This window comes from Mus caroli, chromosome 1, assembly GCF_900094665.2.
Source record: "Mus caroli chromosome 1, CAROLI_EIJ_v1.1, whole genome shotgun sequence".
NCBI lineage: Eukaryota > Metazoa > Chordata > Mammalia > Rodentia > Muridae > Mus > Mus caroli.
Window position 1 is genome coordinate 152,872,684 of NC_034570.1, and position 16,721 is coordinate 152,889,404.

General features: G+C 43.3%; 1 protein-coding gene across 6 annotated transcripts in view; it reads right to left on the reverse strand.

Annotated features, from left to right (window-relative positions):
• Dnm3 (dynamin 3) overlaps window positions 1-16,721 on the reverse strand; it is a 462,213-nt gene that overhangs the window by 294,092 nt on the left and 151,400 nt on the right. For all 6 annotated transcript variants that reach the window (XM_029478106.1, XM_029478097.1, XM_029478095.1 and 3 more), the window contains exons 8-10: window positions 14,026-14,161; window positions 11,890-11,957; window positions 8,212-8,350 (exon numbers count right to left, since the gene is read on the reverse strand). In XM_029478106.1, coding sequence (XP_029333966.1) covers window positions 8,212-8,350; window positions 11,890-11,957; window positions 14,026-14,161 — 343 coding nt within the window. The remainder of the gene's footprint in view (window positions 1-8,211; window positions 8,351-11,889; window positions 11,958-14,025; window positions 14,162-16,721) is intronic.

Consider the following 16,721-nt stretch of genomic DNA (forward strand, 5'->3'; position numbering starts at 1 on the left):
TACTTCATTTTCTATGAATTAAGTGTGTCACCCTCAAAGATCCCTAGCAACCCTTTACATGTGTGTGATATCTTGCTCGGTTTATTCAAGAGATGAGAAAGAAAGTGTTGTGAAGAGAGAGGAGCTGCGTTCACCCACGTTCTCAAAGGATTGGAAGTGAGGAGCAGTTCCAGTCCAGAGCTGTCGGGAAATGGTGAGGCTCCTCCTCGTGGCACAGAAGTACTTTCTGTTTTACAAATGGAGCCAGCTCCTGGCTAACTTGGATAGAGTAAGTTCCGAGCGGAGCGAGAAATGTGTCAGCTGCTTTCCTCCAAGTGGGCGAATTCCAAATCGCTCAACCTCAAATACTTTCTGCAACTGGAGGGAGAAATGATGAGGCACATGATGGAAAAACTTTTAAACAGAGAAATCAAGAGAACTTTCATGTTATCCGGCAAATGCTAAGGAATTGACATTTCAGGGGCCAACCTCAGATGGAAGAAAGCCGAAAGGCTGTCGGTAAAGGCGCGCTTGGTCTCTTAAGGAATGCAGAAGACACCCAAACAGGCCAGAGTGGGTTGACACTGTGTCAAAACAGTACCTGAAGGTCTTAATCGGGCTTTCTTCTCCTCTGTCATCCTGAGTTTATGTTTGGTAGACACATTAATGAGCATTTAAGTAGGAAAGGAGGAAAAACAGAAGATAGGAGGAAGAGCTAAGCATGGGCCTAGATTTCCTATAGCATCCAATAAAAGCTTCAAACAATACTCAGTCAGAGGCAGAGAAATGGAAACTCAAGCCTTTTACACAGAACAGACATAGGTCACACTGAACCTACTCTATGTTTTGTGGCTTTTCCTTCTGCCCTACTTCTGCCATATGTTGACTGTCACTTGCTACATCAACAAGATGTGATTTCAATATCCTTCCATATATGCATTCAAAACTACTATTGGGGGAAAGGGACAGTATTGGGATTGGAAATAGAACTGAGCTCAATAAATCAAGCCCCCACCATCAGAGCTTATATTCTCAGGGTCCCTTCATTGCCCAACAACAAGAGGCATACGGGGTATAATTCACACAGGCCTGTGTGCCACAAAGAAAAGGAGTGGGGTAACATGAAGACTGGGGGAGTCTCCTGCGTGTTTGGGGTTGGAGAGACTGTGAAATTATAGATAGAAAATCCGAGATACTCTGTTAATATGGCCTTTGAACATAGACCTGAGGCAAGTAAAGGTTGGATCTTTGCAGCTACCTCAAGGAACAGAAAGCGAAGTTTCCACTGACCTGTCTCTTCAGCATGCTACAGACACAAACACAGCAGTGAGGCTGCAGTGGGGAGGAGGGGAAGGAAGAGGGGAACTTAGAGATGGAAGGGGAGAAAGATCGTGTAGGGCACTAAAACCCCAGTCAGGACTTTAGAATTCCTTCCTTAGTTGATATGGACTCTGGGTCAGCTATACCAAAGAACTGGACATTTCTTCAAACAGCACCTTTTAATGCAAAGTTCTTGCCTGGGTTTCTAATGGAAAACTAAAGTAAGGTATCTTTTTTTATGACAAAGTTTTTATTCTAAGCAGTTGGGGGTAGTGGGATCAATTAATTGGCATGATAGCGATCGAAGAATGTGGTTTCCCAAGAGGTCAATAAATGACACAGTTGCTAAACTGTGGTCAAAAACCTAAGTTGTTCCTCCCTGTGCTTCCTGCAGAAAGCTTCAGAACCTTGAGACACTGAGCCAAAGGTGAGGAGGTAAAGGAAGGCAGTGAAAACTGAGGCCACCAGAAAACTTCCAAAGTTGAGCTATTCCTGAGAGAGCCCGAATGGCTCAGGAAGAGCTGTCTTGTTATCCTGTGCCCCAGAGACGACAGTGAGAAAGTATCTGAGAAGAAATGCAATCCCCAGAGCAAAAAAAAAAATTAGCTTTGCTCTGTGGTGTTTGTGCACACATAAACCCCATATGTTTTAAGCTAATGTACGTTCATGTACATAAGGGGAAAAAACATTAAAGGATTTTACACATGAAGCAATCAACATAAGGGATATAAATAAAAACAAGGCTTTTAAGTACGGAACTACAATGTAGCCAGAAAAACTACACATTTTACATTGCCTGGAGCAGTCTTATTTTACTCTCCTAATTATGGTGAAAGTATTAATAGCTCCCTTTAACTCTCAAGAATGTCCTGTGCTGAACGATAAATTATATAGTCACTTTCTCAATGCCTTGTGCTCGAAGGGGCCAGATAATGAAGTGTTAGCATATGTAACATTAATTAGGATTCTTACCTTTAAAAAAATCTTTAATTTTAATTAGACTAGTTTTAAAATCAGAGGTTGATGGTAGACCTAAGGCCAAAAGTTTTGGGTACCAAAATAAGGCATAAAGAAAGACAGGTGTTTGAACAAACCGTGTCCAAATGTCATCATTTTCGAAGAAACTACAAAAACTCTCTTTCAAAACGAGGTGCATATTTCTTCAGCATCAAGGAAACTTAAGAACATGTACATTTAAACATGTATTTCCACAATGTCTCTCCCAGGGAATTATAGTCATAGCAGATGGTTCTAGGGTTTGAAAGATAAATGAACACAGCTCTTTGTTATAAACAAACTTACAATCAGCAAGAGGGGAGGGCTCACAGGAACAAATGAACACATACAAATTCCCACACCCCATCTCAGGCATGATGAGAGAAACAGACATAGGTTAGCAACTGGAGCGAGGAGAAAGGAGTAGGGAAAGGGGCAGGGAAAGGACTCACAGAGGCCCTCCAGGAAAGCAGTTAGGAAAAGATGAAGAGTGTGCTGGGTCTTTATAAATGATGAATGGCTGAGAAAGACAAGAGAGGAAAGGGAGACATTCCAGACAAGGAGAATCCGTGTACAAATGCCAAAGGCAAGAAAAATCGGAGAGGGGAGTGAACAGTGGCCGTAACGAGCAGTTTGACGATAAACATAGCTGGGCAAAACTTGGAAATTAGATGGTGAAATGCAAACCTGAGAGATTTAAACTTTATGCTCGAGGCTCGAAAGTGCATTCCTTTTAATAAAACAGACAAAAATATATGTCTGAATTTAGAAAGGCTACTTTGATAACAGTGTAGAGGAGGGTGAATTTGAGGGTACTGAGCTTAGAGGTCAAAGGATCCGTAGGCTACCAGCAGAATCCTCAGAACTTATGCAAGGATATGACATAGTTGTAGTAAGTTGGGAGATAGTGTACTGGATTGAACCTCTAATGTTTACCCATCAACTCTGTTGGAAACCATCGCTCCTTAGTTTGCACCACTAATTTGAAGGCTATGTAACTTTGAAGCAATGGGACCTGACTGGAGGAACTGAGTGGTTAGATGCAGATCTCTCAAGGTTATACATGCCACGGGTTCTAGCCTCGGTCTCTGCTTCCTGGCTGTGTAATCTCAACAGCTGCATCACAAGCCCAGAACCACGAACTTTCTTGGCCATGAAAAACTGGATCTTCTCTAAAACCGTGAGCTGAATGGAACCTTTTCTCGTCCATCTGCTGATGCAGATCCTTTCAGAAGGCTTGTTCTGGAGGTGTCGATTTGGGAATCACCCATGTTTTAAAGTTTAAAGTGTAATTTGAGTGCTAGGAGATGTGATCTGCCAACTAAACCTACAACAACAAGAGGAAAAAGCTTATGCACAGGCATGGTCGGATCCCAGGGTTTGCAGGATGGCCAAGGTGGGCAGTCCCTGAGAACAAGGGAGGGAGCAGGCAACGATGGAAGAGGGCCTGTAGGAGAGAGACCTGGCCACATCATAACAAGAGTGTCACTCAGGAATAAGAGGACCCATTAGTTAGGGCAGTCAGGCCCCAGCTGACGTTGGTCATGAGTATCTCCATAAAGTGTGGAGTGCGGGCTGGATAAAGGTTGAAGAATTAACTGGAGAAGGAGAGGAGAGCAGTAAATAGGCTTGAGATAGGGTTTAGTGAGAGTAGAGGTAGGACCGTAGCCTTGGCCAGGGCTGGTGTCTTATCACAGATCAAGGTAAGGCAGGGGGATGCTCTGAGTGCAGAAAAGCTTGGGGGGCTGAGAGACAAAAAGCCAATCTCTGGGCTTACAGTGCCTATGGAATTGTGAAGACGAGTGTTAAATCTGGTGTCCCTGTAGAAGAAGAACAGGAGGAGTATTACCAAGTAGCACTAAAGTACAAGACCCAGTACTTTTCAGCATCCATTCAGAAGTGGGGACTTGTTTTCCAAGCTTTTGGGGAAACTATGGTAATGACAAATGAATACTTTCACCGTCCTTTGAGCTTCAGCTGGTAGAAAAATTAAATCAGGCAGAAATTAGGTAACTGGTCATCAAATCGACTGTCTCACTCACCCATATGTCCCCACAACAGTGGGCTCTCTGATCTAAAGTCCCCACTCTCTAGGCAAAGAGGACAGTGGCTTATGAACATCCTCTGAGCTCTGACATTTAATCTTAATGGAAGTCCAAGGGATGGCGTGTGTTCTGAGTGCCATAGACTTAAAGGCTGCATCCTCTAAGACATCTGTTGATGGTGCCAAGGACCACAAGAAGTCAGGGGAGCAGGGGAGCAGGGGAGCAGGGGAGCAGGGGAGCCGGGGAGCCGGGGAGCAGGGGAGCAGGGGAGCCGGGGAGCAGGGGAGCAGGGGAGCAGGGGAGCAGGGACTAAATGGGGAGTCCCAGGAATCAACAACAGTAAAGAACAGTAGCTGTTGGCTGTTAGACATGAGCTCTGCACAGATACTGGACACCAATGGTGAAATGTGAACAAAGGAAAAACAATGTAAGCCAACTTCTAAGAATCCTGATGCATCATGGGAGGAGACGGGGACCACTGGTGATGGCAGTAGGGATTAGAGGAGTGTATTAGTACCATTTGGGCCTTAATGGAAGACTTTTTTGAAAGAGTGGTAAAAAGTGTATGTGGGGCCCATGACAGGAGAGGCAAGCAAACCCAGGACCTAATCTCAGGCCCTGGGACCATCTTGAGGATCGTATCAATAAACTTCCATCCATAAAGAAATCTCCAAGGCAAACAACAACCTCTCGGAGAAATCTGGGCTTTTTTTTTTTTTTTTTTTTTTTTTTTTGGTTTACTTGATTTAAAGTAAAATGTAGAATGTTCTGAGAAGACAGTAAAAGTACACAGGACATTGATCCAGAAAGTATAATGGAAAGTGTGGTTCAAAAGTGGGGGAGGTGTTAAAAATAGAAGCCGGAGGGTATCTGGAAACATGATGTCTTATCCCGGGCCTTTCTGTTGCTTTTTCAGTGAGTTGGATAAAAATGGGAAAAGATACAAAAATAAATAAATAAAGATTCATACATACCATAAACACTTTATATAACTGAAAACATAAACGCACACACATGTGCCAATCTTTTGATGTCCGGCAAGGGCCTACTCTCTGCACATGGATCCACTGATTAGAGTCCTGCCTCCTCTGTATTACATAAACCGCATCCTTCACCTACGCTTGCCAGCCTGGCTCTCTTTAATGGGGTAGGGGGAGAACTTGAGCACACTTGTTAAATAATCTGAAGGCAGAATCTGAATGCAGAAACACCCCACATTTTTACCAGCAGCCAGCCAACAGCACGCACTGTTTTGCTGTTCTCCTGCCCACACATCACCAGAAGCACGGCGTTCACAGCTGACAATCTACCGAGGCTTTGCAAAGCCCTCAGCTCAGTTTTCAGAGAAACCAAACAACTTTTTTTTTTTTTTTTTTTTTGCATTTGATCAGAGTGCATTCTGTAAAATCAAATCAAGCTGGGGTCTGAGGATCAGTGCAGTCCCGTGCTCTTTGATTGAATGAAGGCTTCCACGGGCTACATCTTCACCCTGAAGCTAATAATCCAGGTGGCTAGAACAGGGTGCAGTAATAGTTAATCTTACATCTCGGTTAAGAAGCCAATCAAGAGTACTTCAGATGCACCGGCAACAAGGCAGGGCTTGTAGAGTATTCACTGGCTTCTGTGACAATGAATGCTGCTGTTTAAGACATGACTTTCTCCCCCGTGTGCTTCCTCTGCCCCCACTCTGCCCAGTACCTATCCCTTTGGGCTCTGGCTGGTTTGGGAGAAGAGACAAGGACTTAGATAACAAGACTCCCAGAAGCACAGTGGAAATTTCACAGATTGCTTCTCAGCTTCGAGATACCACGTTACTTTCGTTGCCTCTTTTCGTTCAGAATTCATAGCTAGAAGTCTCACTCATTTGACTTATTCGCTATGCACAGATCATCTCCATCTAAGCTTCTCTAGCAGGAGACTAAAACTTCCTACCAATCACTGCCAGGGACCTCACATAAAGCAAAGGGCAACAAAAACAAAACCATGTTTCCCAGAAGTATTTAAGGTCCCAGCACCAACTGTCAGAGGTCAGGCCTGCTTTCCCCTAAACACCAATGCTTTCGCCTAAACACCACTAACACTTTTTTCCAGTATAAAAGATTTCTTTCATTTTTTTTCTGGTGAGCACACCTTTAATTCTGGAACTCGTGAGGCAAAGGACGGCTGAGCTGTGCAAGTTCTAGACTAACCTGATGAACATAGCAAGTTTCAGGCTAGCTAAAACTACGAAGAGAGGCCCTGCCACAAAAAGATGAAGGAAGGAAGGAAGGAAGGAAGGAAGGAAGGAAGGAAGGAAGGAAGGAGAAGAAACAATAAATAAATTTAGATTTAAAATGTATTATCTGTGTGCAAATACATGCATGTATGTGGGTACATGTGCTCCTAGGAATGGAACTCCAGTCCTCCACAAGAGCAGTGAGTGCTCTTAACTGCTGAGCCATCTTTCTAACCCTCCCCTCAAAATAGCCTTCTAGTCGTCCTAGCAATTTAGAACTTTTATTTTTCCATGTCCTTTAGTGAAATGCCACCCAAACTGGGAAGTCTTTCCTCAACTGCTCTCTATAGAATCAACATATATGCAAAGTACAGAGTACAGACTGCTGGGCAGATGGCCACTTGTGGATGAGCCCACTTGTGTTGAGGCCTTACTGAGGAATGAATCGGGGTGTTAAGTGTCTGTAAGACTTGGGAGGCACTGCTCTGTTTACTCCTCACTGTCTGACCTCAGGTTTCCTACTTACTTCCCCTGGCTTATTAATTTACATATGATATGGGAAAGCAACTGTGCTCTGCAGTATACCACCAGTGCACCCTGATGTGTGACATGGGTTTATACCAATGATAACTCACAGCAGTGAGAAGTATGATGCAGGATGCTTCCAGATGCCTAACACAATAGTGCTGTAAATATGCAAAACAAGTGCATCACACACTTGAGACAGACATTGTCCCATGTGCATCAGAAGGAGCCTACAGACTGTAGTCAAAAGTTATGTTTGAATCTGGGTCACCGGACCTCAGAGGCTGGGCTCTCAACCAATATAGTGTTTGTTTTTGGAATACTACGCTAAAGTGGAAGTACTATTAATTTATAAGAATTTGCTTTTTATTGATATACACGAAGTCAATGACACCCTTCCCTAACAATTACCTTCACCCACAGACCTGTCTCTTGTGAGACTATGCCGGGGCCTAGCAAACACAGAAGTGGATGCTCACAGTCAGCTATTGGATGGATCACAGGGTCCCCAATAGAGGAGCTAGAGAAAGTACCCAAGGAGCTAAAGGGATCTGCAACCCTATAGGTGGAACAACAATATGAACTCACCAGTACCCCCAGAGCTCATGTCTCTAGCTGCATATGTATCAGAAGATGGCCTAGTCAGCCATCAGTGGAAAGAGAGGCCCATTGGTCGTGCAAACTTTATATGCCTCAGTACAGGGGAACGACAGGGCCAAGAAGTGGGAGTGGGAGAGCGGGAGGGTATGGGGGGCTTTTGGGATAGCATTGGAAATGTAAATGAGGAAAATACCTAATAAAAAAAAGGAATTAGTTTAGGGAATTCATCGAATTGGCCTAAGGTGATGTTTATCTGTTTCAGACAACAAAGAAAAATATTAGGTGTCTAAAAGATATACCTTCTGAACTAAGCAAAGTAATCGCAGGGCATGATGGGAGAGAATGATCTGCTTACCAAAAAGGCAGTTTCCACTATAATCTGCCAGTGCCTTTCTCCTTGCACAGACGTAAACTGCCTTTAACAGAGTAGGGTTAGGGAAACAAAGCCATGCCATGGGACAGGAAAGGTGAATGAATCAAGGAGACAATGAATCAGCTTCCCGGGAAGTTAAACAGTGCGAACTTACTTACCCTCTTGGTACACTTCTTCACGGTGTTGATCAGCTCCTGCATTACCAGGTCCACACTCTTCAAGGAAGGCCCTTTCAGTTTTACTATCTGCTTTTTGACTATTGCCTCAAACGCCATATCTGGAGTAAACAACCCTGTCCTGAGTAGAAGAAAGAAAATGGCAGATTAGATTTCAGCAGCTGAGCAGTAGCCAATGGTCCTTAAATGGCGTTTAAACTGGCATGAGACTTAAGTTGAGCATGTAGCCTACTTCCAAGTTTTTAACTCATAGCAGTAGCTGAAGTGACACATCAGTCATTAACGTACTGGCCTTGCAAGCGTGGGGACCTGAGTTTGAGCCCCAGCCCCCACACACTAAAAATACAAGACTGTGGTATAAGCCCTGTGACTCCAGAGGAGGGAAGGCAGATCAGATACAAATGGATCTCTGGAGCTCACTGTTCAGCCTCCATAGCCTGCTTGAAAAGCATAGGGTTAATAAGAGATTTCCTCCTTTCAAAAATCAAAGGAAGATGGTTCCTGAAGAATGACAGCTGAAGCTGACCTCTGCCCTCCACAGGAAAGTGCACCAGTACACCTGCACCAAACCCACACACTGACAGCATGGCAGCACATACGCTCACATGCCAGCACACCACATACACACATATATACACATACTAGCACACAAATATACCCTACTCACATACACACACACTAGCACATAAACATACCCCAGAACATAACACAACACACATATACACATGCACACACACTAGTACACAAACATACCCCAGCATATATCACATAAACACACAAACATACCCAAGTGCGTGTGCATGCACTTATGTACACAAACATACACACACAAACAAACCTTGGCACATGCACATAGAAACATGCATACATATCCATACAGACTATATACATATATATATTATAATACTATCTTTAATAACCCTAAATTACAAGTTCCTATCTAACAGCAATGCCCAAGCATTAAGAAGAGTAGTGTTTGCCCAGCCTCGGCCAAGCACTGGGCTCGATGCCCTGTACAGCACGCAAAATAGCCATGAATGTTTTCATAACTTACAAAGTAATGTTAACTGTAATTTGTCTCAACTCACTATTTCAAAACAACACAAAGGAACAAACGTAACCAGGGCTCTATAACACCATGTTCCTTGTAGATTCAACCACTGTCTGAAACTTTTCAGAAAAAAGTATTTGTGTATACAGAACACTACAGACAGTATTGTTGACATTATTTCTCCAAAAATGCCATGTAACAACTATTTTCATATAGCATTAGGTATTTCGAGTAATCTAGAGATAACTCAAAACATAGAGAAACTGAGTGGTTGTTAAGTGTACATAGCGTACTATTTTATATGAGAATGAGCATCTGTGGACTGGGCTATCTCTGGGGTGTCCCAAGACCAATACCCTTTTGATTCCAAGAGGTAATTTACTAAGTTTCCATTTACCATCCCTAAAGGATTTCAAAAGCCGCCCTCTCTTAACAAGTAAGCCCCCCTTTTGCATGGTGAAACAGTGGGGCCCCAGAATCTGCTCTTTCCAGCAAGGCTTCTGCACTACAGAGAGGTAGGTGGCTCTCAGATCAAAGTCCATGGGTACTGATGGAAGGGTGTGACTGTAGGGGAGTCGTCAATCACTTAGGTGACACACAATGCCTAAATAATGGATTTATAAAATCAACAAATAACAATAACAAAAATCTTCTTTTTAATTTGGAATCAATTCAAATCTGATGTCGTTGTATGCTTTTCTCAAGTGAAACAGGAAATCAGGGAAGCAAATAAAAGGATAGAAGAAGTTATGTGTGTTTTATAGACAACGGAAACTGCAGCTGCGGTTCCATTGTTAAGTACTTGCCTTCCAACATCCAGGTCTCAACTCAATCCCAGTGCCTAAGAAGTTAGGCGTGCTGGTGTGTGCCTATGATCCTGGCATGGGGAGCAGGCGGGGGTGAGGGAGAGGTCCTTCTTAGACTGTCTTCTCGATATGATCTCATCTTGGCCCTGTGTCAGAAGCTGAACCACAGCTGGCCTCCAACAGGAGGACCCCTTTTTCGCTTAAGGTAACCTATGAACCACGAACCAGCAACCTATGTGGGATTAGCTTACTCTACATGGGCTCAAGATACGTGTTTTAAGAAATGTATATCATAATTCTAGACGACATCACTATAGGCTGAGTGTGCGTGTTTCCCCTGAGATCTGTATGTTAAAACCCGGAATACTTGATGTCACCACATTATGATGTAGGGCCTTTGGCAAGAAACTAGATTGTAAGGGTGAGACTTTCAGGAACGAGATTCAGGTCTCATGGGAAGAGGTGAGAGAGTTTGCTTGTCCTCCTTTGACCACGTACAGGCACTGTGAGAGTTGAGTGGCATACAGACTGGAAGATGCCCCTCACCAGGCCAGGTCAAGCTGGAGAGCTCTTGTGATTTCATCCTCCAGAACCATGAGAGACAGATTTCGTTGCTGATAAGCTACACTGTCTGTCCAGATTTGTTATCTAAAGCCTAAGAATACTAAAATACAAAGTAGGAGAACAGCACTACTCTTGATGATGGGAAATTCCGTTTCTAGCTCACTCCAGGCCATATTCTTGCCCCGTCACTCCAGTCTCCTGACCACACTGCCTGCGACAGCCAATATGAAAAACCCCAGCTCCCCTAAGACCATCTCTCTGCACCCAGCCATCCTCTGCTTGACTCCTGCCACTCTTCCTTCCTCAACGCTGCATTATTGTTTTCAACCCTTCAGGCCCACTGCACAAGTTCTTCATATGCATGTACCTATGTGCCTGCATGCTTACACACACACACACATGCACACACACACACATTCACACACACTCACATACACACACACTCTCACACACACTCACAGACACATTCACACACAAATACACACTCACACTCACACACACTCACACAAACACATGCACATTCACACACACTCACACACACAAACACACACTCATACACACTCACTCACACACACTCACACATATTCACATGTACACTCACACACACTCACACACTCATACACACACTCACTCACACACATTCACACACACACTCCCACCCACCCACACATTCACATACTCACATACACACATACTCATACACACACTCCCATGGATACTCACACACACATACTCTCACACACACTCACATACACACACTCACACACACTCTATCTCACACAAACACAAATATAGGCATATAACACACTGTGATTGAAATTATTTATTTCATAGGAATCGTTCCATTGAAAAATAATTACCTTCTTACTCTTTCCCAATTTCTCTCCACAACCCCAAATTATTCTGCCAGTTCTCCGTTGCTTATGAGCATCTTAAATAAGCAAGACCCACCCCCCTAGTTACAGAACAAACAGAGTCTTGTTCACCTACTCAAAGATGAGTAGAATGCTCAGTTCTTATTGAGTACAGAAGGTTTTCATTATTATTGTTATCATCATCTTTACTAAAATCTCTCTAGCAATCTAGAAAATTAGCACTAAGTTAAAAGCCAAGATTTTCTTTTTTCTGACTTCTCACTCTCTCCTTTCTTTTGATGATGAAATACTACTTTGCTAGCCATTTGAAATGCTCATTTTCTTTGGGTAGCTTGAAGACAGGAAAAAAATGTGGGTCACTTGCCTGATCCCATGTATGTTTTTGATTGCATAGCTTATTTCTCTTCTCAGTTCTTTCTCATTGAACTCCATCTGCAGATGCAAAGCGAGCCACAGTTATGACACTTAATTCTTTTCGATAATATTATTGAATGGTATAGAATGAGGATAACCTTACTGTTATTAATAAATGCATACTCATGTCTTTTGTAAACTAAACCCAGATGGCCAAAACATCTGTTTATATGGAGTTCAAGGCCACATGGAACACTGGGGATTTCTGGAAGTTCCAGTGGATCAGAGTGTGTGTGTGTGTGTGTGTGTGTGTGTGTGTGTGTGTTAACTCTGTTATATATGGGGAGTGCTGTGCATAAGGAATATCTCCTGGACATAAACCCAGCCACTCATTTGAAACACAGAATTATTTTTTGCTGAATGCACTAAAGTGGAGGCCACAGGAGAATGCAGAAATGAGAGTATCTCCTGATGGGTGGCCACGGCACAGCTGTCTGTTCTTTCTGACCATTTTAAGCACCTGACCATAAGACCTCTTCATAAGAGGAAATTAATAATACCTTACGAAGCCAACACAGGATGCATTGCTATATAAATATTTCCCAGACGTCCTAGGCACTACAAATCTACTTGGAAGTAGGATCAAAGTGCCATAGAGCTTAGTCCCGAAAGGCACATCCAGAGAGCACCGGATTCGGCTTTGACAGGGATGCAGCCGTTCCAGCCTCGCTCGCTGTCCATTTCCTCCCTTATGCTCTCTGCATCTCAGAGTAACAGCTTGCCCTAAGCATCTATTGTCTGCTGTGGCTTCAGGGGTCAGCGTCTTTGTCATCCCTTTCCCACCTCTTCCTGCTTATCTGACTATCCTTCCAAGCTCAGCTCAGACGGCTGGCTCCCTCGCATCCTTGGGCTGGGATTCATGTCTGTGGGCAGTGTTTCCATGGCACCCTATGCTAAAGTTTGTCACTTTACTTAGCACATTTTAATAAAATGATCTATTTATCCACCTTCTTCCCACACCAATACATAAACATTCGCCTCCTCATATTGAGAAAGTGGCACTATCCCTAAGCTACTCAGCTGCTGTACTGAGCAATCCCCCCACCCCCACCAAATGCAAACAGCTCTCGAGCCTTCCTACCCACTGATACTTTCCCTCAGTTTCCTCATCTGATAGGCACCATCATTCACTCAAAGGCAAGAGACAAACCTTGGGGAGGGATTTTCAACCTCTGGTTTCTGTCTCTTGAATCAATCCCAGCCTGTCAACCTTACCCCTAAACTCCCACAGTCCTCCATTTCCCTCCATTCTTTCTCCTTACATCATTTTGACTGAGAATGTACATTTCAGAGCTTCCCCCTTGCACAAGATCCCTTCCAAGACCATGTGCCCAACCATGTGTTTGTAATTTTGCTTTCTTTGTCTCTAAGGGACTCCTGCGATTGCAGAAGCTTCGGGCAGAAAATGTGGTCCATCCATCTCTGGTTAGGCCCCTCCCCTTCTTTACCACATCTACTGCTTGCCCCTTGGCGATCCAGCAGGCACAGTTCTCTTTGGAGATGATCAGCCCAACTAGATAACAAACCCCTGTGTAAAGTCCTCCTGTTGCTTTCCATTGTAAACGGTGAACAACTGCAGCCAGGAAAGCTGGCTGCACAGCTTCATCCCTAAGCAAGCCTCTTCCCGGGAGTTCTCATAACACTGATGTCTTTGTGCCAGGCTGGTCATGGATAATAATGCCCTTCGTCACTCAGAGGGAACCTATCTAAATATCCCATGGAAAGAAATCTTTGCATCATGTCACCATAACAACACTTGAATTTTTCTTATGTTATCGACTTTTTTCATTGTCCTTACTAGATAAATTCAACCCTTTTCTTTCTTGGTCACTGGGACTTTGGCCCATAGGGGAGTCTCAGAAATATTTTAAATTAGACAATGGATAAATATCATGGAAAACTGAAGTATTGTTTCTTGAAGTATCATCTATGAACTCACTGAAATCAGAAAGAATATTTCAAGGACCAAGGATTCTATTCCAAGGACTCTGTTGGTCCTGTGATAGGCCACAGTACATCGAGAGAGCTGCAAGGGGGATCAGGGAATGTGGTAGGACAAAGGGAGAAAAGAACATTAGTTACAAACCTTCACTATCTCAAAAGGAAAGCGTTCGTGGAAAATGCGGTTGATCTTAGCACCGCCAGAGAGCTCTAAGGTGTCTACTTGATCTCCTGACCCTTCGATTCTCTTCTCAAAGTCCACAGCGAACTGTTGGACCATCCTAGAATTGAGAGAGAGAGAGAGAAATAAACCCGGGTTAAAGTTAGTTCACGTCACAGGGCTCTCCTGTCCCTGCCTGATTTTACTACGGGTGTAGCTTAGACGCCTTTCCTCGTGTTCTTAGTGACGCCTACTGGTTGAGCTGGCACTGCGCATCATTCGGCTATGACAAGGAACAGGAGATTTATTTTTACACATTTTAACTAGAGTAAATATTTTAAATATCGTTCTCTTTAAATGGGTTGTATCCATTTGTGGTTATAACCTGAAATGATATTTAAGGAACACTTGGATTTTAAAAGTTATGTAATAAATCTTAAGTAGAATAGTCAAGTGAGCCTCCACTCTGGTGACGTCACGCCTGCCCACTCCCAGCTACTGCCACTGAAAAACCCACACACAAGCACAGCTGCACACCTACACACACATCTACTCACCCAGCCCCCCCCCCACACACACACACAGGGCAGGCACCTTTTCTCCCTCCAATATGGTACCTCAGTCTGTCCTCCTCATCCTACAACTGTGTGCTCTGAGGGTGGCCAGAGCTTTGAAAGTCATCAAGACACAGTCTCCCCCACCTTCTGATGCCACAATTCATAGGAGATCCTGGCCTGCATATTCAGTCACGTGCCGGACATATATTTTTTCTTATCTGTCTCAGATCAAAACACCTAAAATGTGAACTGCTTAAACTGCTTTCCTTCTGAGTCTGGAGTCTGTTGATTCCCCTATCTTGGCACAGCCATTGGCAACTCTTCTTGGATTACCAAGGTACCTGTAGGTTTCCATCCTGATCCTAGGATTCTGTCCAGGTCAGACCCTACACTGAAACAGCCACACAAACCTGTCTGGTTTGCTTTTCAGTGCCTTCCCACAGTGTGAGTTAACCCATTATGTGGGATTCTTTGTGCTGTGGCCTTGGCTATTCTTGAGGCTCAATAACATGCACCATCTGATCCAAACACAAGGAATCTACTGTCCAGTCCCCAAATGCACCATGTCTCTGTATTTGTGTAAGTGCTTTGAGGATTTACAGCACCATTGACTCCATCCCTTGCCTGGCTAATCTCCTTCTGTTCTCAAGACTCAGCTCCAGTACTAATTCTTCTGAGAAACCCATGATGCTCAGTGGTCCTTAGCTCCCACCAGCATCTACCACTGCCCAGATGAAGGGATCTTCTGCTCCTTCAGCCTCTTTCTAACAAAATACTTATCAGACCACATCACCACTGCTTGCTTCCCTGCCAGCAGCTTCCTGGAAGGCACGAGCATGCACCATATGGGCAACATATAAGAAATGCTTAATAAATATTTGTCCTGTGAATCAATTAACTATCTGAAACCAGCTAGTGAAAATAAAAGAGAGAAGAAAAAAGTATTCCCGTTTGTGGTGATCACGTGGTTTAAGAAATTCTAATTCTCACATCCTAGAAATGCTACTTTCAAATTCAAAATCAAAGAGAAAAATATTTTCAGATCTTCTGAAACCTATATATTTTTACTGTCAAAAAATTGATTGGATACAGTGGGTTACAGTAATTACAAATTATTTAGCCATGCTCAAGTATCTGCTGTTTTTAATGGTTTTTGTTAAGTGCCCGAAAAGTGGTGGTATATGCACTAGAAATTTTTACAAACTTCATCTTTGTTAATTCTTTCCCACCCACCTCCCACTTAGTGGAATTGGAATAAGCCTTTCCTGAGTCCACTCTATTCTCTTCCCATCCTCCTTAAACATAGCACACACCCCTTGCACTTCAGGGTCTTGAGCATTACCTCCATCTGGGAATTGATACCTCTCTTCATATGCACCTGACTCCTCCTCTGGGCTCCGACATTCTCTACTTATGATAAACAGCATTTATCAGCGTCTAACACAATTCATCCTTTATATGCTTGTCTTGATGATCTTATCCTTAAGTGCAAAGTGTCATGTTCATTGTCGGCTTCATGGTGAGTAATGCATAGCCAGAGTCTGAGTACAGTGCATGGAAGGATGGCAGGAAAGGGGAATGAGGAAACATGTCAGGAAAGACAGGAGCCCACACAAAAAGAAGACGAATCAAAAGGCTAGTCAACGATCTGATGGAATATTCTACAGTCAAGACCCATGACATGACAGAGGCAAGGACCATCCTGGCATCCTAGTTTCAGATAGTTAGAGATACTGATGTATGACCTCAATATAAATACATTTCTTTTCTATATAACTTGAAGAATTTTTATGAGTTTAACCAAAGGCTAGGACAAACAAACAAACTTGGAAATCATTCTACTCTTTAAAATAATTCATCTTTGTCATGGTATTATTTTAAGTGAAAGACAACATGATGCAACTAATTTGCCACTGAAACTTTTTGAATATTTGGAAATCTCTTTTAAAAAAAAAACTGAAAAACCACCAGTTCAGTACTGTTATGACTTCTGACCAAAGCAAGAACCATGAATGCACTTCGATGCATCCTTGCACATTTGAAGGAAGATTATATTCCCCACTCTTTCCAAAGAGCAGTGACAGTAGGCTACTGCTAGGTCTACGCCCATCTGAATAGACAATG